The following is a 26,011-nucleotide window of genomic DNA, read 5'->3' on the forward strand; positions in this document are numbered from 1 at the left end:
GTTACTCTTTAAAACAGCTGGTAGTTATGGGTACTTTTTACTTAAGTACATTTCGAAGCCCATACTTCTTTACATTTACTTGAGTAAAGAAGTTTAGTCAGTACTTCTACTTTTACCAGAGTATTTTTAAACACGAGTATCTGTACTTCTACTTGAGTAAAGGATTTTTAGAGGTTTACTTTTGCCATCTCTGTATCTCTGACATTTCTATAGGATTTACAATTTGATAAGGAATATATAATCAATTCATTTTAATGTGGAAGGGGAAATAAATACTAAGTCGGTGTAAACACCAGTAAACTTCTCTTGCAGTATAACTTTATGATTGAAATCTTCTGCCTCCTTTCAGTCGGTGGAGAACTGCGTGTGCATCCTGCGAAACCTGTCCTATCATGTTCACAAAGAGATACCTGGAGCCGAGCGTCTGCAGGAGCCCCACGGCAATCATCTGATGAGATCAGTGGGACACCAGAAGAAGAAGAATGAGCCCGACTGTTTTGGAGGGAAAAAACCCAAAGGTTATAAAGACTGTCATACATGATGAAATCACATTAATCAGTTCTGGTTGCGTCTTTTTAGTTTAGGTTGCTCTGATTGAAAACATTCTTTACTTTTATTTCAAGCTTGCGGTCAGTGTATGAGTAACACCCATGTGTGGGGACATCTACTGATTAATGGTGTCCTCGAGATAAGATAACAATTAATACCCCACTTTAAGATTATTATGCTCTATTTGAGTCTGATAAGGGCTTAATATAGCAGTTGCAGTGCAGATTACTTAAACAGATGCACTGATATCCCAGATTGTACAAGCGCAGAAACACTTTCAAAAGGTTTTGTAGTTATATTGTTTAATTCTTTGTTTTTCCCCTCCTTCTTCTCCTTCCATAACAGTCTACCTAAAAATCTTTGTTTTAAAAAGGATATTTACCTTCTTTTTTTATACTAGTGTCCCTGTAAGTCAACAATGTCTCTGTTTGAAATGTTTACTTTCAATGTGTCTTTGCTCCAAGCATCAGTTTAACCTTTCGTGCCCTTTTTTATGCCAAGGAGAGCGTGAATATTTCATATCCCTGCGCATGCAGGATCTGGTGATATATTTGCCCTGCAGGAGGAGTGCCAGGTTCCAAAATTGAAAAAGCCTGTTTATACTTTGTTACATCAGTTATTTGATTTTTACACCATGCAACCAATATAAGAAGCAAGAAGGTTATAAAACTGTGAAAACTCTTTGGAAGTGATGCATAACCCATGTAAGTAACCATTTGAGTTATAGTAATAGGCTGCAGCAGTTTGTGCTGCAGGACATAGTTTAATGGAAAAACAATAGTGATTGAGTTAATGTGATTTAAAGTTTTACGGCTTTTCCTCACTGCTAACCTTTCAGCTAATTGCAAAAATTGTCAAATGCCTCTCTGATCAACCTGATACTGTCAGGTCCCTCAGTGTCTCACCGCATATAGGAGCTCCTGTATCTACTGCTACATAATCTAATCTTTGACATTGTTCTTCTTTTCCCTTCAATCCTGATCCATCAGAGGAATGGTTCAACCAAGGTCAGTGTGCTAGTTACTGCTCTACATTTTCATGGCATTTATATTGTGATTATGTGTCTGTATAATGATATCATGTAAACCAGTGTTGTATTGTGTGCATGTCTGTGATGTACAGGTTGGAAAAATGGATTAATGGACAGAAAGTACGGTACATTGGATTTACCAAAACGTACAGAACAAATGAAAGGTATATACTTGTGTATGTAACTTCACATAAAACCTCACATTCGCGTTATGGCATGACTCACACAGTGACCTTTGGGAATAAGTAAGCTATACATTAGGCTTATTACCAATAGATTAAAGGTAGATGCATTATGCAGAGCTTCCATCGTATATCATCGTCCCATAGCACTATAATCAAGCATCAGCACCTGCTTTCTGTGTTACGCTATTTGCTTTATATGCTGGACGCTGGCATGGCCTGAAAAAGAATTCATTTAAATGCAAAGCCACACTCCAGCACCTGCAACACTTGAGGAGAGTTTCATTACTAAAACAGAATGACCCACCGACTGAAAGACATTTTTATCTGGCAACATCTAGAGGAGGAACATTTCCTCAGGCAGGCACAGGAATTTGCTCAAGATACTGCGGGACATCTTTATTTGCTGCTGCTAAACTATCTTTATCTTTTGTTTAGCCAACCCGTTTATAGCCGTGATTGCGTTCTGTGTATAGAAATTATTGGGAATATATTTTTACAATAGTACTGTAGTGCTGAATACTGCATGCGGATCAGACTGCTGTTTGAACAAAGATCAAAGCTGAGCTCATGCCTCCCACACTCCAGCCAGTGAATGCAAATCAGTATGATAAGCATGTTACGCTCCAGGGTCAGCGCTATACTACTTGTCAGACATCCAGCATCCACAACTGGCTCAGTACAAAGAAAAAAAACCTCTGCAGGAGTAGTAATGTTCTTACCTAGAGTTTCATTAACACGTTTCATATTGGCTTGCTTACCTATTGACCTAAACTAAGCTAGATAGAGGGAGTTGTAGAACAATGTGGATGAAAACACGTCGTCCCTGACTCTGTTCTTTTCTCTTTAAAGGACTGGAGCTGCTGTATCAGCCTGAGGTGGTGAGGCTCTACCTCTCTCTTCTTACCTGCAGTCACAACCACAACACCCTGGAGGCAGCCGGGGGGGCCCTGCAGAACCTCGCTGCGGGACAATGGGCTGTGAGTAGATGGAAAAGTTACCCGTTATCCGTGGCATTCCTTACACAGAAGTTGTTGCATTTATCCCAAAAATAAAAATGGTCACTTTAAAGCTTGACAATGGAGCATTAACACTTAAATCAATGTAGATAAGAAGTGACATGTTGTTTGCCCAGAGTGTATTCAAGTAAGATTGCTGTGGATGCTTTAATAGTGTCCTGTATAGATATAGGAGCAGATCTAATTTGTCTCTAGATCAAATCCTCACATTATATCTCTCTGCTTTTCTCACGAGCTTTACCTTAAAAACCTGTCTGAAATTGAGCTGATCAGAGTTTGGCCACTTTATGATGTCATAACGATTTTTTGGCTTGTGTGACCATTAGCCAATAACCAACCAAGGTAACCCCCCCCCACCTTATCACCTGAATCTCCTCCTAGAGCACCATTGTGTTCTTTTTAACCAAATATCTCTCAGATGGGCGTGGGGAGGGGCTCCTTATTTTCATCTAAAGTCAAAGACAGAGAATCAGCACTTTTGAAACAGCGCTGAAACAGAGGGGATTATGGGATGCCGCAATGGGTGATATGTTTGGTATTTCGAGCCAAACACTTCAGAGACATGTTTTGTATATATCTGAGACCTATAATATATTGGTGAAAAACAGTATAATAGGGGACCTTTAAAGGTGAATTCTCCTTTTATGTCAGTCTGCAATATACAGGTTCAGACTAGACACTTTCTTGGCTGGTTGGGCTTTGTGTCTGAGGCTGTACCAGTGTTCGAGTGTTCAGAAGGAGGGAAGTGCATGATAGATCATCTAAATCCAACTAGACTTTCTATATTGACTTTTTCGTCAGCCTGTATGTTCAAAAACTGCTTTTACTGTGACAGTATGTAACCTAAGTGGATCCATAGGCCTGTCAAATAATGTGCTTTGCCAAGATATACTGTGCAATACATGTCACTTAAATTCAACCTATAGGCCTCGCTCAGATTAAAGGAGTTGTAAAAATCAGTATATTTTTTGATTAAATTGCATCATACAGGACAGCAATTCAGAGGGCGGAACTAATTTCTTACTGATGGTACTTTTACAGTTGAGTTTAAATGGTTTGGTGAAAGTGGAGAAATAAGTGGGTAGTTAAGATGTTTTACTTTTTCTTAAACTTTACTCAGCTTTATTTTGTATTTGCTCTTTTTTAAAATTATTATTATTATTATTTATTTTTATTTTTATGAAGAACAGGCACAATCATACAGGTTCACAATTGAGACAATTTCTTAGAACAAACCATTGCCACCCCCCCAACCCCCCACCCATCTCCTCCCCACCCATCTCCTCCCCTCCCATCCCACCTTGAAAAGTTTAATAAAAAAATAAAACATATTGATTCCACGTTCAGATATAAAAAAAACAGAGACAAAAAATTCTGCGATGAGCTAACAGAGATGTAAACGCCACCACATCACCTTGTTTGTATTTGCTCTTTTAGTGGTCCAGCTTCATCCGGGCCACAGTGAGGAAAGAGAAGGGGCTTCCTATCCTGGTGGAGCTGCTGCGCTCTGATGCCGACAAAGTGGTGCGGGCGGTGGCTATCGCTCTCCGTAACCTGGCGATGGACCGAAGGAACAAAGACCTCATAGGTACAGGCTTGTTACTCTCATCTTCATACACACACCTCGACACATGCACACTGACTTCATTACGTTGTGTTTTTGTCGTTACAGGGAGCTATGCTTTGAGGGACCTTGTGGGGAATCTTCCTTGTGGGCAGCAGCACCCGGCCAAGAACCTTGATGGAGATACGGTGGTGTCTATTTTGAACACCATCCACGAGATCATCACAGATAGCCCAGAGAATGCCCGAGCACTCATACAGGGTCATGCAGTGCAGAAACTGGTGGCCATCAACAAGTCAAGGTACTCAAATAAATAGTTAACTTTAACTTTCACATATATTTCTAAATACGTACTGCTTCTTCCCAAACTAAGATAAGATAAAGATAAGATATACTTTATTTATCCCAAATTGGATTTCTGGAGTTATTCCAAATTGGATTTCGTTACAGCCAGTGGTGTAGGTATTTATATTGTAGGCCCAACATTGTTTATGTAACTTATGTGTCGGTGTGTCCATGGTTATCATTTGTCCCGCGTCCCACAAATTGAAACTATGTCCCGCATTTGAGTGACAGTCGCGCAGAAAGTTTGGTTCGCTGACGTCCGGCACCGCCCTTTCTTATTATATTTTTAAACGGCATCATGTAAGTTGCGCTGACAGGCGACAGATGTCCACAGTGCACCTCCCCGTTGACAGTTCAGTTCACGAGTGTCGACATTGCATCCACCCAGTAAAAAAATCCCCACTACACCACTGGTTACAGCAGCATAAAAAACGAGGCATTGCACATAGTTAGAAATTAAAAAGAGTAGAAAATAAACAATTATAAAATATGAACATCTCAAAATATAAAATAAAACAGATCTAAAAAGTAAAAAATATACAAGTTGACCGTGAAGATACAAATCTGTAAACTAGCTGACAAATAAAACACTATTGAAAGGCCAATTTACTGCTAACACACTATAAAGTAGGACATTATTTACAGACAATCAAAAAGTTGAACTTGCAACTGTCAGGCTGTTATTTGTTATTCAAAGTAAACCTCTCAGATATTCTATTTTTGTAATAATAGATGGGAAAAGATATAAAAACTGTGTTTGGTATTATATTACTCGTTGCTGCAACTGCTAAATATCTGTTTATACTTCAGACACAGCCTCATTAACTCGTGATATTATAAGCACCATATCCCAGGGCAATCAGGAATGTATTTTATTCATGGAGACAGTATTGTCTTAGAGCTGTCCTCTGCTGTTTAACATTGTCAAGGTGCTCAACTGAATAGTTAACGTCATACAATTTACACATATTTAATATGTAAAGCTTTCCAAACTGAACTACACAATTAAAATCAAGGTTGATAAAATAATAATGATACATCTAGCTAAACTGACAGGCTGTAATTTAAAATCCAAATTATATTGATCAGATATTATCCTTTTTTTCAATATAAGATGGAAAATAATAATGTTTGCATTATAGTATTCCTTGCTGCAACTGCTTAATATCTGTTTATACTTCAGACAGCCTCATTAACTCGTGATATTATAAGCACCATATCCCAGGGCAATCAGGAATAGATTTTATTCATGCGGACAGTATTGTCTTAGAGCTGTCCTCTGCTGTTTAACACGTTGTCTTATTACTTGTTGTCAGCCAATCAGCACGGGAGACCAAGGCTGCCTCCCATGTGCTCCAGACAATATGGGCCTACAAGGACCTGCGAAGCGTCCTGATCAAGGCCGGCTGGAACAAGACCCACTTTAAGGTATTTGTCACAAGTGTTACGCTCCTCGTAAAGAGACTCAAAACTTGAACCCGCGATGCAAGAACACTTGGGACGGAGACTTAGGTGAAGTGTCAAAAAGACTGGATTTATTTAAGTTCTCAAAAAACAGGCAGGAGACAAAGTAAACTCAACAGAGTGGGAAGAACGTGGAGCAGGGCTGAGACGGAGGTTGGGCTGGACGTGGCAGGCAGGACGGAATGGAATATGGCACAGGCACAAAACAGAACAGGATTAGTATATGAAAAAATCCAACTGGAAGAGTATACAAAAAGACTAGCAATTCTAGTCAGCCGGAACTGGAGTTTACCACTGTGAGTATACGAAGAACTGGCGAAATCTGATGATCGAACCGGAGTTTTAAGCAGTAGCAGGTGAGTAGTGGTAATCAGTGATGATGAGAAACAGGAGCGGAGGTGAGTTGGCGGGAAACGGAAAGTAGGTCAACCACGCACAGCCAGGAAGACAGACAAACAGAAAAAAGGAGAAGGAGATACTGCAATTCCTCACAGTACCCCCCCCTCAATGGGAGCCACCTGGCGACCACCAGGCTTGTTTGGATGAGCCCTGTGAAAGGCCCTCACCATGATTGGGTCCAGGACACGGGAACGAGGAACCCAGCATCGCTCCTCGATGTTGTGGAAATATTTTCCAAGGCCCATAACTTTGACCCAGTGTATCAGTTCAAACTGTCCTGACTGAGCACAGGCACCTGTAACCTTGCTGCTGTGCTCTCAGTGTTTTGTCTCCCTGTTCCTGCCTGTTGGCGTCAGCTGATAGAGGTGTTATCATTCTATCTTGTTATGCAGCATGTTGATGATGCTCTCTGAACTAGCTAAATACATGGGTCTGGGGTAGAGTTCTTCAGAATTGACGTGGCAACTCTACCGTGAAGTCAGAACCTCTGACTCTTGGACTTGTGATGTGAATCCTCCGGCCGTTAACTCCAAATAAACCATCATGTGTTTGACATCAAAGCTACTGCTCTTCCCGTGTCTCCTTCCTGAGTCGGTGACTCCCACTGCATAGCTACACAGAAGTTTCCTCTACACTCGAGGCCATAACCCTCCCACTCCACCAGATACTGGAAACCCCTGCCCCGACGTCTGACGTCCAAAAGACGGTGCACCGTATAAGCAGGGTGATTGTCGAGGATACGGGCGGGAGGAGGGGGTAAGGCCGGAGGGCTCAATTCACTGGTGTGAACCTGCTTAATCTGAGACACGTGGAAAGTGCGATGGATTCTCAGAGCTCTGGGAAGCTTTAACCGAACCGCGGAAGGGTTAATGATCCTTAGGATGGGAAAAGGACCAATGAAGCGTTGGGAAAGCTTCTTGGAATCAGAGATGAGAGGAATGTTGCGGGAGGACAACCAGACTGACTGGCCTGGGACGTATAGAGGAGCTGCCTTTCTGTGACGGTTGGCTGATCGCTGGTTCCATGCCGAAGTCTGGAGAAGGGCAGATCGTGTATCTCTCCAGATTTTCTGACAGCGACGCACATGCTGCTGGACTGAGGGAACTGCTAAGTCTCGCTCCTCTTCGGGGAACAGGGGCGGCTGGTACCCTAATGAAGCCTCAAAGGGGGAGAGACCAGTAGCGGAGCAGGTAAGTGCGTTGTGGGAGTACTCAACCCAGGAGAGATGAGAGCTCCAAGTAGAGGGGTTTCGGTCGGTGATGCAGCGGAGAGCTGACTCCAGGTCCTGATTAGTTCGTTCTGTTTGGCCGTTTGATTGGGGGTGATATCCAGAAGTCAGGCTGACTGAGGCTCCTAGGGATTGACAAAACTCCCTCCAAACTCGAGAGGTGAACTGGGGTCTGAGACAATGTCGGCAGGCATACCATGTAACCGGAAAACATGTTCTGTGAGGAGTTGGGAGGTCTCCAGGGCTGACGGGAGTTTTGGAAGAGCAACGAAGTGAGCCGACTTGGAAAACCGGTCTACTATAGTGAGGATTGTGTTGTTGCCCTGGGAGGGGGGCAGGCCGGTAACAAAATCCAGTGCGATGTGTGACCAGGGACGACTAGGGATAGGTAGGGGCCGGAGCAACCCTGCAGGAGACTGGTGGGAGGACTTACTCCTAGCACACGTGTGACAGGCAGAAACGTACTCCAGAGTGTCCCTGTTGATCGTTGGCCACCAGAAATGTCTCTTCAGGAAAGAAAGAGTGCAGTTTACTCCAGGATGGATTGAGAACCGGGAATTGTGGACCCACTGTAGAACCTTGGAGCGGGCAGCATCAGGAACAAACCGACGGTTCGGAGGACCATTGCCTGGGTCTGGTTGCTCTCTCAATGCCTCCAGGATGGTGTTATTAATCTCCCAAGAGAGGGCGCCTACTACACAACTCTTGGGAAGGATTGAAGCATCTGGAGGATCAGGAGAGTCAGGAGAGTATAGCCTAGACAGAGCATCGGGTTTTAAATTCCTGGAGCCAGGGCGGAAGGTGAGGCAAAAGTCGAAGCGACAGAAGAACAGAGCCCATCTGGCCTGTTGGGAATTCAGTCGCTTCGCCGACTGGATGTAGGAGAGATTCTTGTGGTCTGTCCAGACCAGGAAAGGCTGCTTGCTGCCTTCGAGCCAGTGTCTCCACTCCTCTAGTGCCAACTTAACAGCCAGAAGCTCCCTGTTACCAACATCATAATTGCGCTCCGCAGGAGAGAGGCGACGTGAAAAAAAAGCACAGGGATGGAGGATGTTGTCAGGACCAGCCGTCTGAGACAAAACTGCTCCTACTCCAGTATCAGACGCGTCCACCTCCACAACAAACTGCTTCTCTGTGTCTGGCTGAATAAGGATGGGAGCTGAGGTGAACAAGGACTTGAGTTTGATGAAAGCTCTGTTAGCCTCTGGAGTCCAACAGAACGTGATGTTGACGGAGGTGAGTCTGGAGAGAGGTGCAGCTACCTTACTGAAGTTCCGGATGAAGCAACGGTAAAAGTTGGCAAATCCCAGAAACCTCTGGAGCTCCCTCCTTGTAGTTGGGACTGGCCACTCCACCACTGCCTTGATCTTTCCAGGGTCTGCCTCCACCTTGCCCTGGCTGATGATGTAGCCCAGGAAGCTGATCCGGTTCTGGTGGAACTCGCACTTCTCCGCCTTAACATAGAGCTTGTTCTCCAGCAGTCTCTGTAGGACCCTGCGGACATGGTTCTCGTGTTCCTCCCGATTCCTGGAGAAAATCAGGATGTCGTCTAAGTAGACAAAGACAAAGCGGTTAAGGAAGTCACGCAAGACATCATTGATCATAGCCTGGAAAACTGCTGGGGCGTTAGTGAGACTAAAAGGCATGACCAGATATTCAAAATGGCCCAATGGAGTGTTAAACGCTGTCTTCCATTCATCCCCCTGGCGGATGCGGATCAGATGATAGGCGTTTCGAAGGTCAAGCTTGGTGAACAGGGTTGCCTCTTGGAGAGGTTAAAAAGCTGAGGTGAGAAGGGGTAATGGGTACTTGTTCTTGACCGTGATATTGATTAACCCCCGAAAGTCTATGCAAGGTCGTAGCGACTTATCCTTCTTGCCTACAAAGAAGAACCCGGCACCCACAGGAGAAGAGGAGGGACGAATAATACCAGCAGCCACAGAGTCCGTGATATAAAGCTCCATAGCCTCCCTCTCAGGACGGGACAGATTGTAGAGGCGGCTGGAGGGTAGAGGAGCTCCAGAGAGCAGATCAATTGGGCAGTCGTAGGGTCGGTGGGGAGGAAGAGAGAGAGCCCTCTCTTTGCTGAAGACCCAACGCAGGTCGTGGTAAGTAGTAGGAACACCAGTCAAATCTACAGATGCATCAGGGCAGACAACAGGATTTGGGGAAACAGAAGTTGAAGGTATGGCAGAACACAGGCAGTTAGCGAGACAGTGCTGATCCCATTCCATAATCCTTCCCTTAGCCCAATCAATGTGTGGGTTGTGAGTACGTAGCCACGGGTAACCCAAAACCAGAGGTGTAGAAGGAGAGGATATTACCTTAAACTGGATAAGTTCACGGTGGTTTCCGGAGGTGATTAAAGTCACAAGGGGTGACTGTGCTGTGACTGAGGAGATGATTTGTCCATTTAGAGCAGGGGTTCTCAAAGTTTTGATGAGTGAGGGCCAATTTAGGTACCCAATATTGGATTGAGGGCCGCCCAAGAAAAAACGGAACACAAAATAATTCCAAAACAAATCCTTTCTTTATTGTACTAACCAATTACCGCAACTCGCGAGATGCCTAGTTGCCATGCAACCAGTAGTCTAGCAAACTTTCCACAAGCTATCATTCATAATTTAGGAATGACAACCCAGGGGGCGCAGTTTTACCATTCTTAAATTCCATTCTAATTCTTACTAGATACGAACCATGGAGGATTAAAATATAACGCATGCATTTCAGCGTGTCACATTAACTAACGCGGGCCGCCAGAAACATTTCCGAGGGCCGCCATTGGCCCGCGGGCCGCACTTTGAGAACCCCTGATTTAGAGCACAGGCAGTTAACGGTTCCTCTAGCGGCTCAAAGCAGAGTCCCAGCTGTTCAGCTAGCTCCTGGTCCAAAAAGCTATCCTCCGCACCAGAATCAATGAGAGCCTGGAGAGGCAATGTCATAGAACTAACACAGAGCTTGGCGGGAATAAGAAAACGAGTCAAGGATGGGGTTAGAGATGATTGCTGTGGACTCGTCAGGACCCCCAATCTTACTGATGAGCCTCCCAGTTTGGACGTACTGGGCAGTTGGGAATGCTATGCCCAGTCTTTCCACAATACAGGCATTGGCCTGCACCTATCCGGCGCTGACGCTCCTCCAGATAAAGTCTAGCACGACCCAGTTGCATGGGCTCCTCCTGAGAAGAGGTGCGCACGCTGGACAACGGGGGAAAAGAGGGAGGTCTAGACGCCGAGTGAGCAGAGTAGGAGGAAGAACTGGGCTTACTGAGTGAGACTGGTGAATCCCTCCGTGTTCGCTCAGCTCGGCGCTCCCGCAGACGACCGTCCAAACGAGACACTTACGGCCCGTCTACAGGCATCGAAAAAGCTTGAAGCTGGGCGTGTCTGAAGCTTGGCGATTTTTTGCGAGCAACGCGACCAACAACCAATCACATGAATCTCCCGCCCCCGACATACAAAGCAATAGCAATGTTAAAACGAAGTAAATTGGATATAAAATCCCCAAACAGGCGAAAACCTACCAGTTTCACCCACTGTCTCTGCCACCTCCCTCCATGCCTGGTTCCTCCGGTTTGTATCCTGGTAAATAGTTCTAGTCGGAAAGAACCGGGTGATTTGCTACCGTAATTTCTCGTTTGGAATATGAGGAAATGAACTGCGGTCTGGCTCTCCCAGCTTGCACGCGGTTTGATTGGCTAGCGCTTGTACTGGCGGGAATTGCAAAAACGGGATTTGATTGGCTGACGCCAGCTTCGAGCAAGCATCGAGACGGGCCGATAGACGCTCGCGATGCTTACAACGCCTTGCCATGCTACCCACAATGTAGTTCGGCGAAGTTTGAAAATATCCTACGTCACCCCATTCAAATGAATGGGCGAAGCGTTGAAAGCATTTTTTGACGCCTGTAGTGTAGACGGGCCGTAAGGAGATCAGCTCTGAGAGATCCGCTGGAACGTCTCGTGCTGCCAATTCGTCCCGAAGCTGGTCCCTTAATCCTCTTAAAAACACCGCCTTGAGAGCCGCCTCGTCCCATCGAGCCTCTGCAGCGAGTGTGTGAAACTCGATGGAGTAATCAGCCACTGTCCGGCTTCCTTGTTGCAGGCTAAGCAGCATTCTCGGCGGAGCCAGAGGAGTTGGGATGATCAAAAACAGCTGAGAACCGATCAGAGAAGCCCTCAAAACGTAGAGTGTCAAAATCCACCGAAGAGTTTAAAGCCTCTGCCCAGGTTAAAGCTCTCCCGCGGAGCAACCCCAAAACAAAATTAATCCTTGTTGCTTCAGCAGCAAATGCAACAGGACGCTGGCGAAAAACCTTGTTCTCATTCATAACACTCCGTTCGATGTCTCACTATGGGATGCGCCTCATCGCGGAGCAAACAGAAGCATCAATCTCATTACGCCAATCCTGATTGGCTGGAGATCTTGACGTCAGCGTCAGGGAAATCACCCCCTATAAGTAGCTTGCGCCACAACGCATGCGCCATTCAAACACCTCTTCTCGCTTCAGAGCACATCTCTATAGTAGCCGGACAAGCTTAACGGTCCACAGACTGAACCCAAATATAACCATTTCGGTCGACGGGCGCTCGCCAGCTACTCCTTCTGCTTCGCAAGAAGACGGTAATACTAACGCCAGTTAGTATTAAAATCGACCTCGCCGTTCTTTCCCCGGAAAGTAAGGTAAGGTTTTGATTTTTCTCAAGCTAGCTACGCACCTGTTGCTAGCTAGCTTCCCCTTACTACCGACACCACGGTAGCGAGGACGCTTTTCTTTTTCTCTCTCACGGAGGAGAAAAGGATTAGAAGTATATTGACACACCAGTCAATATTCTTTGAGAACAAAGGACCCACACCGTCCCCTTTTCTCCGGATTAAGGACGGGTTGGTAACACTTTTTCTCTCAACGACGTACCTGTTACGAGCGGGTCCTCTCCACGCCATGAGGCGAACAAGATGGACGCCTCTCCCCCTCACACCAGAGGAGTCAGGGACTCGGAGGCTCGGTCATGCGGCTGCGGGTTGAAGATAGCAGGCACAGACTCACACCAGGTCTGCTCGTCCTGCCTCGGGCTGGAACACGCCCAGGAGGCTATCGACAACCCCGGCTCGTGCGGGCATTGTGCCCTTTTCACCCGAAAGAGCCTCCACCGACGGCTAGCACACCAAGCTAGCTTGTTGGAACAGGACTCCCTCATGTCCACTGATTCGCCGTTTGGCAATCAAGACACGGGGGCGTCCGCCGCAGAGACTGAGCCCCTCACTGTGTCGGTCTGTGGCTCACTAACAGCGGCAGCTGCGGAACCGAGATCCCACGCCGTTCAGGCCGGGACCCGGTGGCGGCAAGAGACGCGGGAACGGAGCCCCACGCCTCACCAGGCGGGAGCTCCCGGCGAGACCTCACCATGGTCTCGCCCGCAGAGGCTCGGCCTGCTCCGCATACCGCCGATGGAACTGCTGGTGGCAGCCCACTTCCCACCGAGGATGGGTCACCAAGCAGGAACCCCACGCTGCCAGCGAAGGTGGACCGTTTCCAGTCGACCATGACTGAACGGTCCTACAGAGCCGCAGCGTTGTCCGCCAGGGCTCTGAACGTTGTTCAGGATGTGCTTGACATGCCCATCGTTCCCGAGGGGATTTTCGGCTCCGCTCTTGCCTCCATGCAGAGGAGATGCGAGTCGAAAAAGAAGGAGGACGAGGCCCTCCACCTCTGCCTCCCTCGAAGGGCCCAGCCGCTGCCTTCGCAGCGGCAGCCCTTCGTCCAAGCTGCTCCGAACCCTGCTCGGTTCAAAATACCGAAAACGCAGAGGTCGCAGTCCGCCCCGAGTCCCCAGCCCAGGCAGGGGACGAGGGCGAGCTGGCCTAGAAAATCTCCGGTTCCGGCTGCAGCCCAGGCGCAGCCAACCCAGAATTTCGGCCAGCAGTCGAGGAAGAAGAAGCGAGCGGCGTGACAGCCCCTCCTTCTCCCCTCTGTGACAGAGCTGGAAGTCTACGGTTCCCCAGCTCTAAATGTGTTCCCGCCGCCTCGAGAGATGCCTCAACACCATCCTCAAGTCCGCGTAAACACATGTCACACACTTATTGATTTTTCTGTCATAAAACATTTTCCGCTGACGCATCCAGGCTTCGAGCCAAGGGCGCAGCTCGAAAATGAAAAGAAAAACAATAAACAGTCCGTCAACTGTTCCCCTTCTGAGAGCAGCTACGGCCTCTCTCAAAGGGCGGACAATTGACGGGTCTGTGAAGGCACCACCGTCACGCGCATGCGCAGTGCCGGCTGGGGCTGTAAAGGCACCACCGTCACGCGCATGCGCAGTGCCGGCTGGGGTCGTGAAGAAAAGCCCGCCCCGAGTCCCCAGCCCAGGCTGGAGACGAGGGCGAGCTGGCCTAGAAAATCTCCGGTTCCGGCTGCAGCTCAGGCGCAGCCAACCCAGAATTTCGGCCAGCAGTCGAGGAAGAAGAAGCGAGCGGCGTGACAGCCCCTCCTTCTCCCCTCTGTGACAGAGCTGGAAGTCTACGGTTCCCCAGCTCTAAATGTGTTCCCGCCGCCTCGAGAGATGCCTCAACACCATCCTCAAGTCCGCATAAACACATGTCACACACTTATTGATTTTTCTGTCACAAATCATTTTCCGCTGACGCATCCAGGCTTCGAGCCAAGGGCGCAGCTCGGAAAAATGAAAAGAAAAACAATAAACAGTTCCCCTTCTGAGAGCAGCTACGGCATCTCTCAAAAGGCGGATTACAGGCGGGTCTGTGAAGGCACCACCGTCACGCGCATGCGCAGTGCCGGCTGGGTTTTTTAAAAGCACCACCGCCACGCGCATGCGCAGTGCCGGCTGGGGTTGTGAAGGCACCACCGTCATGCGCATGCGCAGTGTCGGTGGGGATTGTCGAAAAGGGGGCACCACTGTGTTCAGACACTAGAGGGCCCCATAACACAACAAATAGAGACTCAGAGGGGAAGAGGTGTGACATCTCCACTGGCTCTAAGGAGCATGCAGTGGAAGATGCTCACATCATCTGCCTGGGTTTTCAAGACAGTAACACGGGGCTACAGACTCCAATTCGCTGTCACCCCCCCCTCGCTTCTCGGGCATTCTGCATTCGCAGGCCCGAGGAGAGTCAGCCCATATTCTGGAGAAAGAGATTCTCTCTCTCCTAGAAAAGAGGGCTATATCTATTGTACCCGCCGAGCAGAGTCAGGGCGGCTTCTATTCCAAGTACTTCCTCGTTCCCAAACGGGGAGGGAACGGAATTCGGCCAATACTTGATTTGAGGGCTCTGAACAAATATCTAAGAAGATATAAGTTCAGAATGCTCACTCACACATCTCTGCTGCGGCTCGTGCGACAAGACGACTGGTTCACATCAGTCGACCTGAAAGATGCGTATTTTCACATCCCAGTATATTACCCACACAGGAAATATCTGAGATTCACATTTCAGGGGATCTGTTATGAATACAGAGTACTCCCCTTCGGTCTGTCTCTCAGTCCAAGGGTGTTTGTACGATGTACGGAAGCCGCGATAGCCCCGTTAAGACAACAGGGTATTCGCCTGGCGACCTACCTGGACGACTGGCTGCTTCTTGCACAGTCGGAGCAGGAGGCTGTTACGCAGACGAATGTCCTCGTAAAGCACCTGCTCAACCTGGGTTTCATAATAAACACAGAGAAGAGCATGTTGTGCCCCGCGCAGACTATACTCTTCCTGGGTTTACGCCTGAACTCGGTGCCCTTTTCAGCTCGCTTGTCAGCGGAAAGAGTGAAAGCTTTCAGAGCTTGTCTCGCTCTTTTCCAGCTGCGCAAACATGTTCTCTTCAGATCATGCCTGCGATTGCTGGGGCTCATGGCGTCAGCCATCCTGGTCGTACGACTGGGACGCTTACACATGAGGGAGTTTCAGCGCTGGGTGGCCGCCCTAAAACTAAACCCCGCGCGCCATGGAGAGTGATGGTTACTGTGAAATGCGTAATGGCACTGCGCCACTGGCTGCACCCGACTTTTCTAGTACGAGGTGTGCCTATGGGTGCTGTCCTTTCACGGAAAGTGGTCACCACGGACGCATGTCTGACAGGTTGGGGAGGTATTTATGAAGGTCGCCCGGTGAGGGGTCTCTGGAGCAGAGACCTCCAGCGGGCACACATAAATTACCTGGAGCTTTTAGCGGTGTTTCTCACCCTAAAACGCTTTCTGCCTTTCCTCAGGGGACATCACGTCCTCGTGAGGACAGACAATACGACCACGATATCGTATGTTAACCGCCAAGGGGGTTTGCGTTCTCTCCAGTTACACACACTGGCGCGCAAACTTATCCTATGGAGCGGTAGGCGTCTCCTCTCTCTGAGAGCGACGCACGTACCGGGAGTGAGGAACCTCGGGGCAGATCTACTGTCCAGAGGTATACCACTTTATGCAGACTGGACTCTACATCCAAGGATTGTGAGCCAGCTGTGGGTGCGTTACGGCAGAGCCGCGGTGGATCTGTTCGCATCGAAAGACAACGCTCAGTGTCAGCTGTTATTTTCGATGCGCGATCTAAATGCACCGTTAGGCGTGGATGCACTCGCGCACAATTGGCCCCCGGGCCTTCTGTACGCGTTCCCACCCCTGGCTCTGATACCCCCAACTCTGGCCAGAGTGAGAGAGCAACGCCACACACTTATCCTGATAGCTCCGCACTGGCCAGCTATGTACTGGCTAGCGGAGATATATCAGCTGCTGTGCGGGCAGCCATGGCAGCTCCCACTACGCAGGGACATACTGTCCCAAGCGGGGGGGGCGATCTTTCACCCACACCCAGAGCGCTTGGCTCTATGGGCCTGGCCCGTGAGTGGTACAATCTAAATACAGTGTGACATGACGCTGACCCTGGCAGCTGCCAAGCGAGCCAGTGGCACTCATGCACTATCTGTACAGTTTTCATGCACTCAGTTTGCCCCAGGGCAAACAGAGTGTGGTTGAAGCCTGACCCTGCCTTTATCTTAAGGCGGTCGGTTCGGGTACCACATTTGACATTAAGGCATCCTCCCCGCCACTGTATTCCTCCGGGGAACAGCGGCCGGATTTGCCGTGTCCAGCCCGTGCTTCACGCACGTACAGGGACAGATCAAGGGTGCTTTATCATAATGACCAACCCCTTGTGTCCTGGGCTAACCCTTATAAGGGCAAGCCTGTTACTAAGCAACGGCTCTCCCACTGGTCTGTGGAAGCAATTGCTTTGGGGCTCATACGAGTCAGAGTTCGCAGGCACCCTCGGGTCCGCGAGCTCTTTCGACTCAGAGTCTGGCTGCATTCTGGACTCTGTCCAGGATGTCTCCCATCAAAGACATTGGTGCAGCGGCGAGCTGGTCCTCGCCGCTCACTTTTGTCTGCCTCCTAACAGGCTGGACGTTCTGCTCCCAGTGTGACTCAAGCAGTGCTGGGCACCTGGTTGAGTCAGAGCTCTACCTGTTAAGTTCTGGTTGGTTTGGTGATTTTCGAGATAAGCTCATCTGGCAATACGGGAGCTACAATTTCCCATAGTGAGACATCGAACGGAGTGTTATGAATGAGAACTATAGGTTACTTACGTAACCCCAGTTCTCAGAGTAACATGAAGTGAGATGTCTCACCAGACGGCCCCCCTTGCTATGGTGAAGCGAGAAGAGGTGCTTATTTTGAATGGCGCATGCGTTGTGGCGCAAGCTACTTATAGGGGGTGATTTCCCTGACGCTGACGTCAAGATCTCCAGCCAATCAGGATTGGCGTAATGAGATTGATGCTTCTGTTTGCTCCGCGATGAGGCGCATCCCATAGTGAGACATCTCACTTCATGTTACTCTGAGAACTGGGGTTACGTAAGTAACCTATAGTTACATTGAAACAAAAAACCTCTGCATTTCTCCACATCTCCGTGAAATGGCTCAGGATCGGTGATAGGAAAATCCTGGCGAGGAGGGGGCAAAGGGGCTGAAAAAGCCTGAAATGCTACCGTCGAGGTAGTGAGAGCGGAGATCTGGCACGCCAACTCGGAGACATGATGAGCCATGGACCGGTTACTATCAACCAACGCTCGGATGAGCTTTTCGTGTTCACCCAGGAGGGAACCCTGACTTGACAGGGCATGAAGGATTGGGGTAGAATCCGCTCCGGATCCTGCGGGGTTTATTCTTGGCCAGTTCTTCTGTTACGCTCCTCGTAAAGAGACTCAAAACTTGAACCCGCGATGCAAGAACACTTGGGACGGAGACTTAGGTGAAGTTTCAAAAAGACTGGATTTATTTAAGTCCTCAAAAAACAGGCAGGAGACAAAGTAAACTCTCAACAGAGTGGGAAGAACGTGGAGCAGGGCTGAGACGGAGGTTGGGCTGGATGTGGCAGGCAGGACGGAATGGAATATGGAGTTTCTGGAACAGGCACAAAACAGAACAGGATTAGTATATGAAAAAATCCAACTGGAAGAGTATACAAAAAGACTAGCAATTCTAGTCAGCCGGAACTGGAGTTTACCACTGTGAGTATACGAAGAACTGGCGAAGTCTGATGATCGAACCGGAGTTTTAAGCAGCAGCAGGTGAGTGGTGGTAATCAGTGATGATGAGAAACAGGAGCGGAGGTGAGTTGGCGGGAAACGGAAAGTAGGTCAACCACGCACAGCCAGGAAGACAGACAAACAGAAAAAAGGAGAAGGAGATACTGCAATTCCTCACAACAAGTTTCTGGATTTGGCAGGACAAACCACTTTACACCTGCCAGTAGTAATGTGAGTCAAGAAATACAAACATGGATGAGTAAAAAATAAACAAGATACATTCAGGTAATAAATCAGTGTTTTGTCGGAGTGGGGACATTTGGGCTTAATCTGAACCCAGAAAATATTTTGCACAGTCGGCTGTTTGCCACTGAGGACACAGGAAACCCTTTATGTGAGTTGTAAAACAGATAATTACATTTAAGCTTATTGTCTCCTGAAAAAGTAAAGTTGTGTGGCTGTCCAACACAGCACAATTCATTCTAATTGGTACCATTTTAATACCCCTCTAAAACATTATAACAGGAGGGCATAAAATGCTGGTAGTCATCCAGTAACATAATCGTTTTTTATCTTTCAAAGCCAACAGCTACCGGGGTGACAAAAAAATCCAAGAGTGGAAAGCAAGGCGCCGATGACATCACCTTGCCTCTCATGGACAAAAACCAAGGTCAGCAAATCATTGCATGCATTCAAACTATTATTAAACCGTCATCTGTATGAGAAAAGTGTTCTCTAGCTCGGGGAATAAAAGCGGATTTTAAACATATTGTGGCTCTTGTCATGTCAGGGACAAATAAATGGGGGGGTTTCAGTACCACACCATATTCTTCTGAATCATAGCCTTAAACCAATGATGTGCTGCCAGGGTTATCAGTGCAGAGACTCAGCTTATTAGCCTGAACATGCCCCCCCCCCCACAGGCAGAGCAGGCGCACGCCTCAGCAGTGACATTTCATTTCAACGTTGTTCCAAAAGGGCACCCGCTTTCTCACGTCAAGAGCGACCTCTAGCTTCCAAGCAAGCTTTTAATGAATTATTTCATTACAAGTGCCTGTTTCTCTCAGTCATCTAGTAATCGTTTCTGAGGCTTTGCTGCTTTTTAATGACTGGCCTGTTGTGAAAATGAATGTTGGTGTAGAGTTTATAGGCTTCTGCAGACACCAGTACAAGAAATAGCATATTATATGCATTTAGCATCGAGTAAAATGGTCAGTAAAATGCCACATTTGCCATATTGTCTTCCGCTAATGTAATTATAATTTCCTTTGCAGATGTATACTCCAGTTTAGAGCCAAACGATAGAGTTGGAGATGCTAAAGGGCCTGTTGTGGAAAGAGACAACCTCCAGGTATGTTCTATTAAAATTAGTTTTAGAGGATTATTGCCTTGTGATTTTAATGGGTAGGCTTTTCAGTGTTGCTGATTCAAATTGACTAACACCGTCTGTTTGCATATTTCTTTACCTAGGCGCTGAGTGAGAGAAAACACTTCATCAGAGCTGGCAGGCCTGCAGTGGGCCTCATGGATAACAAACCTCCACCGCTGGACTCCTGGGTGTAAACACCACAACACGGCCAGATACATCCTGTAGAGACACTCTCCATTGGTGAAATACAGATTTGTGCTATTTGCTCATTCTTGTACAGACAATTCAAATAATTTCCTTAGTTTACAGGAAATAACGTGCCAAACATTTACATGTATATATTATGGAGGTTATTTGGAAAAACATTTAATAGATTTTGACCTTTAGCATAATATAGCCTACTGTATTTCTGAAAAACTCATGAAGGATTATGTATGACATATGAAATAGCCTGAATATGCAAACTGTGGTGAATCATGACTCCAAAGATGATATGACATGTACAATTTGAATTGTATTGCTACACAAAAAGGAAATAATTTATAAAACGTCTAGTTTGTCAAGTTTAAGGCCTAAATTAGCATCGGTTGTTGTCCATCCCCATGGGTTATGGGCTGAAAAATATTCTGATATAAAATTATTTAAATATAATTTGGTCAGTGTTTGAGATAATTACTATTAGGGCCACCGTCGGCCTCGTCTTCAAAAACATCCAAATGATTTTAAATTCAGTTCATTCTTGACAAAGCTGCCATCAGACTCGACTATGCTGTTATTAGCAAAGCCTCTCTATTCCATTTGTTTCATGATAGGCAAAAGGGAATTGTAAATGTGTAACAAAAGACTGTTAATATTCTAAATGAAGGTATTTATATTGTAATATTTATTGTAATACCCATGTTATTAATTAAAGGTTATCGATGTGCATTAGCTAATCCCGGTAAGTGATCCTACATTCTATACAACTCTGCTTTGCAGTGGTCCTTTTTGCATCGCTATATTGAATGAAAAATGAAAATAAATGATGTGCATAATTTCACATTTTTATTGAAGTCTTTTTTTGTTTTGCAGACTGGATTTTATGCCCTCTTCCATTTTATCAGTGGATACCAAACAGCACCCCCCGGCTGATTTAACAACCCTGTATTTATTTATTTATTGGTTTAAATTAATAGATAAAGTCTCCTATTAATTTTCTTTATAGGCAGTCAATTGTGACTATTGCATTTTCAAATTTCTCTACGTTGTGGTCAAACTTAAAAACCTACACATTCGTTGTATAAAGAACATTTGTACACAGCCAGGGCTTATTCTTTGCTAGCAGTCACACTATGTGCTGGTACAACATAATAAACACCTAACTCTAACACAGCTAAACAACAATTGCAAACACAACTACAAATGTGTGTCATATTTGGTTGAATGCCAGTTGGCAGAATTGGACAGCTGTAGATGATTTCTGGCACTCATAACAATTATATGCAAGTTTTCAAACCACTTACCTACCCAAAGAGATCCAAAGAGGAGAAATCTGTGCCAAAATGGAGGTGCATTGGCCAAAAAACACTGACTAATGAATTTAATTATTCCAGGGGAACAGTCTGGAAAACACGCTCAACTCCCAGCAGTTATATTTTGAAACAAACAGCAATATGTTGGAAGTTCTTTATACATACTGTATTTTGGTCTGCAACCTACTGCAATACCGGACTACCTGGTTAAATATAGATTAAAACATGACCTACTCTACAGCATCCATTGCAATACTGTTCAGATTGCTTTGTTTACTCCTAGTAATGTCCAGTTCTTTGCAAAACTCACAACATTTCAATATATTAGCATAAATTCAGTATGCAGAATACCTTACAACAAACTTATCAGAGATGACAAAAATGTACCGTACAATATATGGTTTGAATATGTATTATGCTTATTACGCCCTCGACATAATGCATTTATTGATTAAGCAGTGACTCAGCAAAGGAGTATCACAAAAACACTTCCAAAGAATACCAATGCTACATTTGTCTTTGTATTCTCATTTCCTCCCCAAAAGTAATTTGTGGCATATTTCAAATCAAATAAATAACATGTTTTTGCCTTGAATAAACATTAGAATAATACATTTCCTACCTCATGTACACCCAGACAAGCTGTCAAGACATTTATATAACCTCATATCGGCAGTCGCTGTGAGGACTGATAACAAACTTTGATCTTGGTTGCACAATGCCACTGAGTGCGCTGAAATGTGTTGACATTAGTCATGTTTCGTTCGGCAGGCTGCAGCAGTAACGTGTTGGCATCTAGATACTCATGTACTGTGTTCAAATATCTATAGCTTCATGTCAAGGCATGATGTGTATGTCTCATATACGTGTTTTCAGAGCTATGAGTGGAATGTCAGTGTTGTATGTCTCAATCATCTAAAATGACATATTTTTTAAATCAGTTTTCATTTATTTAAATACGTTTTTTGTTTGTTAAAGTGAGTGTACTTTGATGTCAATTATTGCATTTGTGAGCTGTCAGAGAGTCGCTATTAAAACAATACCAGTAATTTGCTAAAAGCATATGCAAATGAGATCAAATCAACCCTCTTAACCACTTAATGAAAATGTTTAATTACATTTAAGATGAGGAGGCAGAAGTACAGACACTGAGTCTACACTAGCCTCTTGTGGAGATTGCATAGCATAAATGAACACATATTGTTAATTGGTAATTGATTTCAGGCATTAGAATGAAAAGTAGAACCACCAACATCATTTGAAAACTTAAAAACTTTGTTATCTCCAAACCCATTATGTTCTTTATTTGTTTTTTATAACGGTTAAACATTTTAAATGTCAGCATTGTGCAACATAAATCACTACATACATGAACATATAATGCTGATCTAAAGTCACTTTAAGGCAAGTTTTGTCAGTGGTTAATTAGGAAAAAAATGCATGCATCAAGATATCAGTGGAAATGGATGATAAGGTCCTGGCGGGTGGAGAGGGAGGTGGGCAGAGCAAGGCCAAACATCTCCAAACATGTCAGCACAGCACATTGGACAGCACAGCCCTGCCCTCAGAACCAAACCTCAAGATCAACAAGGGCAAACCTGTTTTGTCTTTGCCCCCAACAGCAACCTGTTGTCATTTACCGAAGGACAGTCTTTCCCAGTTGCAGGTATCCTTTCCAAAGGATCCCTCCCGTCTTCTCATCTGATACTCAATCTCTGGATTTTAAACCTTTACTCCACTCTACCATGGCTGTTTCATTCCTCTCCAACTTTGGATTGATCCGCTCTTCGAATGTCTTTCTCCTGATGTTGACTGGTTTGAGCATGAGCAGTCCTATCAGGTCCCCTGAGAACAGTCACAGGGTATCAGTCAGGATGGGTGATAATCCGCTACTTGATGCTCAGGTCTTTCTGAGTCAGTTTCTCTCCACTATGAACCTGACCGAGCTGAGGCCCCAGCCCAGGCCTCTGCCTGCCCGCAGGGAGCCCCCAGAGTACATGCTGGAGCTGTACGACCGCTTTGCCAACGACCGCACGGCTGTTCCCTCAGCCAACGTCGTGCGCAGTTTCAAGAATGAAGGTACAAACTTCTTTGTGTTTAACAAACTTTTTGAGCATTTCTATTCTGTATTGCACAAAAATAAATAAGTTATTTATTTATTATTGGTTTTCTCTGACATTCTTAAGATTTACGGATTTAAAAATGTCGATTGCTTTGATCATAATACATAAATCTAGAAGTGTTTATTGTTTTAATTGCCTTGAAAATTAATATGATTTACAAAAAAACAAAACGTGAATTTTGTGTGTTTACGTTTTAATATATAACAGTTTAACATGAGTTTTGACATCAAAAACATACAAAATGCATTGATTAACACTTTTTTTGATATCTTGATTTCAGATTCCTCCCCCTACAGCATAACAACAAGGGGTGTACGGATACATCCCCTGCTGTTCAACATCTCCATGCACCACCATGAGCACATAACCATAGCTGAGCTTCGCCTTTTCACCCTGTTCCAGAAGGCCCAAAGATCAAATGCCGGCATTGACTGCAAGGTGACCATTTACAAAATACATGAGGCCGTTGTTTGGACTAAAGAGGTGGGGAAAGAAGGGAGAAGGAGGGATAAAGAAGAGGTGGTGGAGATGAAGGATTTTGAGGAACTGGTGACAAAGCATTTTCGTGCCAAAGATAAGAGCTGGGTGTCGTTTGACCTGACTCATGCGGTTGCACTCTGGCGGAAGTCGTTGGGGTTTGCTACTCACAGTCTGGAGGTACATATTGCATGTCTTGGGTCAGAAGAGGAAGGGGTCACTCAAGAGGTCACGGAGCAGGATGAGAGATTGGTTGGGGTTGATATCGACAGAAGTTTGGAGGGGAAACACAATGCAGTGATGATTGTATTCTCAGATGATCAAATCGGAGATCGCAAGCAGGATAAACAAGAGCTCAACCAGCTGATCGAACATGAGAATGACCTTCCTGATAATGTAGGCCGAAGCCAACCAGATTTCTGGGGGAACCACAATGCCGGCCACGCTATTCAGGACGAGCTGGACAAACAGTCTCTCATGCAACTGCAGTCCAACCTTATCTATGACACACCTCCCCGAATCCGTCGCAATGTTAAGAGCGAGCCATGCAAGAGGACCCCACTCTTTGTGGATTTGAAAGACATTGGCTGGGACACGTGGATCATCCAGCCTAAGGGCTATGAGGCGTATGAGTGCAACGGCGTGTGCAACCCCCCTATGACCTCCGAGGTCTCGCCTACCAAACATGCCATAGTGCAGACACTGCTGAGTGTTAAGAGTCCGGAGAGGGCATCGCGTGCCTGCTGTGTACCCACTAAGTTGGAGCCAATTTCACTCCTTTATAACGATAACGGAGTGACCACTTTCGAACACAAGTATGAGGGGATGGTGGTGGCAGAGTGTGGCTGTAGATAGTCTTGAAAACATTTACAGAGAGAGAGAGAGACTGCACCAATGTTTCAACCATCATCTCAGAAACACATCTATTCATCTATTTATATTCCTTATCATGTGCTTGTTTCAACAGTATTTAAGATCTCTACAGTGGTGTGCAAAAACAGAACTCTAGACATATAGTTGTATATTAGGGACGGACACATGCTGTGCTAAATTATGTACATTTGTAATTGTATAAAGGTTATTATTATATTAATGTAGAATATAAAGCTTTTGTCATGATTTAATATATTATTTGCTGTTTTATGTATTTTAGAATGCTTTTGGATGATACCACATTACAGTGTAAATCACAGGCCATATTCCTACAAATACTACTGTAGGTTATCGGCCCCATCTGACACTGCAAGAGAAAAGAAAGAAGGTTCTGAGAGTGGATGTCTGAATATTCCGATAAATCCTGTTTGGAAACTCCATGTCATTAATGGCGAGCTAGTCAAAAGGTTCAATACTACAGCACTGTTATCAGTTGCAATAACAACCTTCTGAATTGTTTCAAAGTATGTGTGCGGGATCCAAGATCAAAAGAATGTTTCAAGGTACTGAATCTGACAAAAGTGAAGTTCGCGCCCTGGGTTATTACAGTGCTTGAAAAGAAAATACTTCTACACGCCATCTTATTGCAATATGTAAATGCAGTATCTTATTATCTGACATATTTTCATCACAGACCTTTCTTTATAATATCTACATTTCGTTCTGGCAGGAAATACATCTAATGCAGTAGTTGCTCCAGCATATTCAGTTTCAGAATAATTGAAAAATCTACAATTCAGGATAGCCCCCGGATAACAATGATTTGCACTACTTATAGGATGCTGTATGTTTTTGTTTTTGTATGAAAAGTCTCTTAAAATCATTGCATTGAATCATCGGGTTGGCTATATGCTCATTAAGAAGATGGACTATGGTACGTTGTAGCTGCGGAAATTATTTAAAGTATGTGACATTTTTCCCTTTATTTGCTTACCATTATATCTAGCTTTTGACCAGGAGATGACTTTCACAGTATCTTGGATTTCTTCTGGGATTCCTGTCTGAAAAATGAACAATTTCTCTTACCTAACATTGCTATAAACTGCTGTGAAATCTTTCCTCACACCGCAGCCATTCATATTCTGCTTTTGGTTATCACACCGATATTATTGTTATCATAGTTGTAAAGAATACAATTCTCATTAAGCAAGTTTTGATCTCTTGTACACCCTGTTTCATTGTCATGTAATCACATGTAACTCTAGCGTCACATGCCTGGCGGGCCTCTCGCTGCCCGCTCCATGCCACAGTGATAAGGAGGTGTCAGAGCCTGGAGTCTTGTAGACCGTCACTCAGGATGAGA

General features: G+C 45.5%; 2 protein-coding genes across 3 annotated transcripts in view; both read left to right on the forward strand.

The window, feature by feature from the left end:
* arvcfa (ARVCF delta catenin family member a) overlaps positions 1-20,709 on the forward strand; it is a 32,515-nt gene extending 11,806 nt beyond the window's left edge. Inside the window, exons 7-16 of one of the 2 annotated variants that reach the window (XM_034205073.1) lie at positions 350-518; positions 1,539-1,556; positions 1,672-1,743; positions 2,614-2,741; positions 4,218-4,368; positions 4,453-4,645; positions 6,006-6,117; positions 18,878-18,965; positions 19,570-19,646; positions 19,766-20,709. In XM_034205073.1, coding sequence (XP_034060964.1) covers positions 350-518; positions 1,539-1,556; positions 1,672-1,743; positions 2,614-2,741; positions 4,218-4,368; positions 4,453-4,645; positions 6,006-6,117; positions 18,878-18,965; positions 19,570-19,646; positions 19,766-19,858 — 1,101 coding nt within the window. In that variant the 3' untranslated portion in view covers positions 19,859-20,709. The remainder of the gene's footprint in view (positions 1-349; positions 519-1,538; positions 1,557-1,671; positions 1,744-2,613; positions 2,742-4,217; positions 4,369-4,452; positions 4,646-6,005; positions 6,118-18,877; positions 18,966-19,569; positions 19,647-19,765) is intronic. The other variant, XM_034205078.1, reaches the window with a different exon arrangement.
* Positions 20,710-22,816: 2,107 nt separating this feature from the next.
* Positions 22,817-25,224, forward strand: LOC117539225 (bone morphogenetic protein 10-like). The gene is made up of 2 exons (XM_034205284.1): positions 22,817-23,254; positions 23,579-25,224. Exons 1-2 carry the CDS (start codon positions 22,921-22,923, stop codon positions 24,628-24,630), a joined length of 1,386 nt encoding a protein of 461 aa, XP_034061175.1. The 5' UTR covers positions 22,817-22,920; the 3' UTR covers positions 24,631-25,224.
* The last annotated feature ends 787 nt before the right edge of the window (positions 25,225-26,011 follow it).

Source organism: Gymnodraco acuticeps, unplaced genomic scaffold, assembly GCF_902827175.1.
Source record: "Gymnodraco acuticeps unplaced genomic scaffold, fGymAcu1.1, whole genome shotgun sequence".
Lineage (NCBI taxonomy): Eukaryota > Metazoa > Chordata > Actinopteri > Perciformes > Bathydraconidae > Gymnodraco > Gymnodraco acuticeps.

Excerpts from the sequence above, each read along its gene's own strand:
- LOC117539225 (XM_034205284.1), top strand. The coding sequence starts at position 22,921 with ATGGCTGTTTCATTCCTCTCCAACTTTGGATTGATCCGCTCTTCGAAT. Across the intron at positions 23,255-23,578 it reads GCGCAGTTTCAAGAATGAAG|ATTCCTCCCCCTACAGCATA; the intron begins GTACAAACTTCT and ends TCTTGATTTCAG.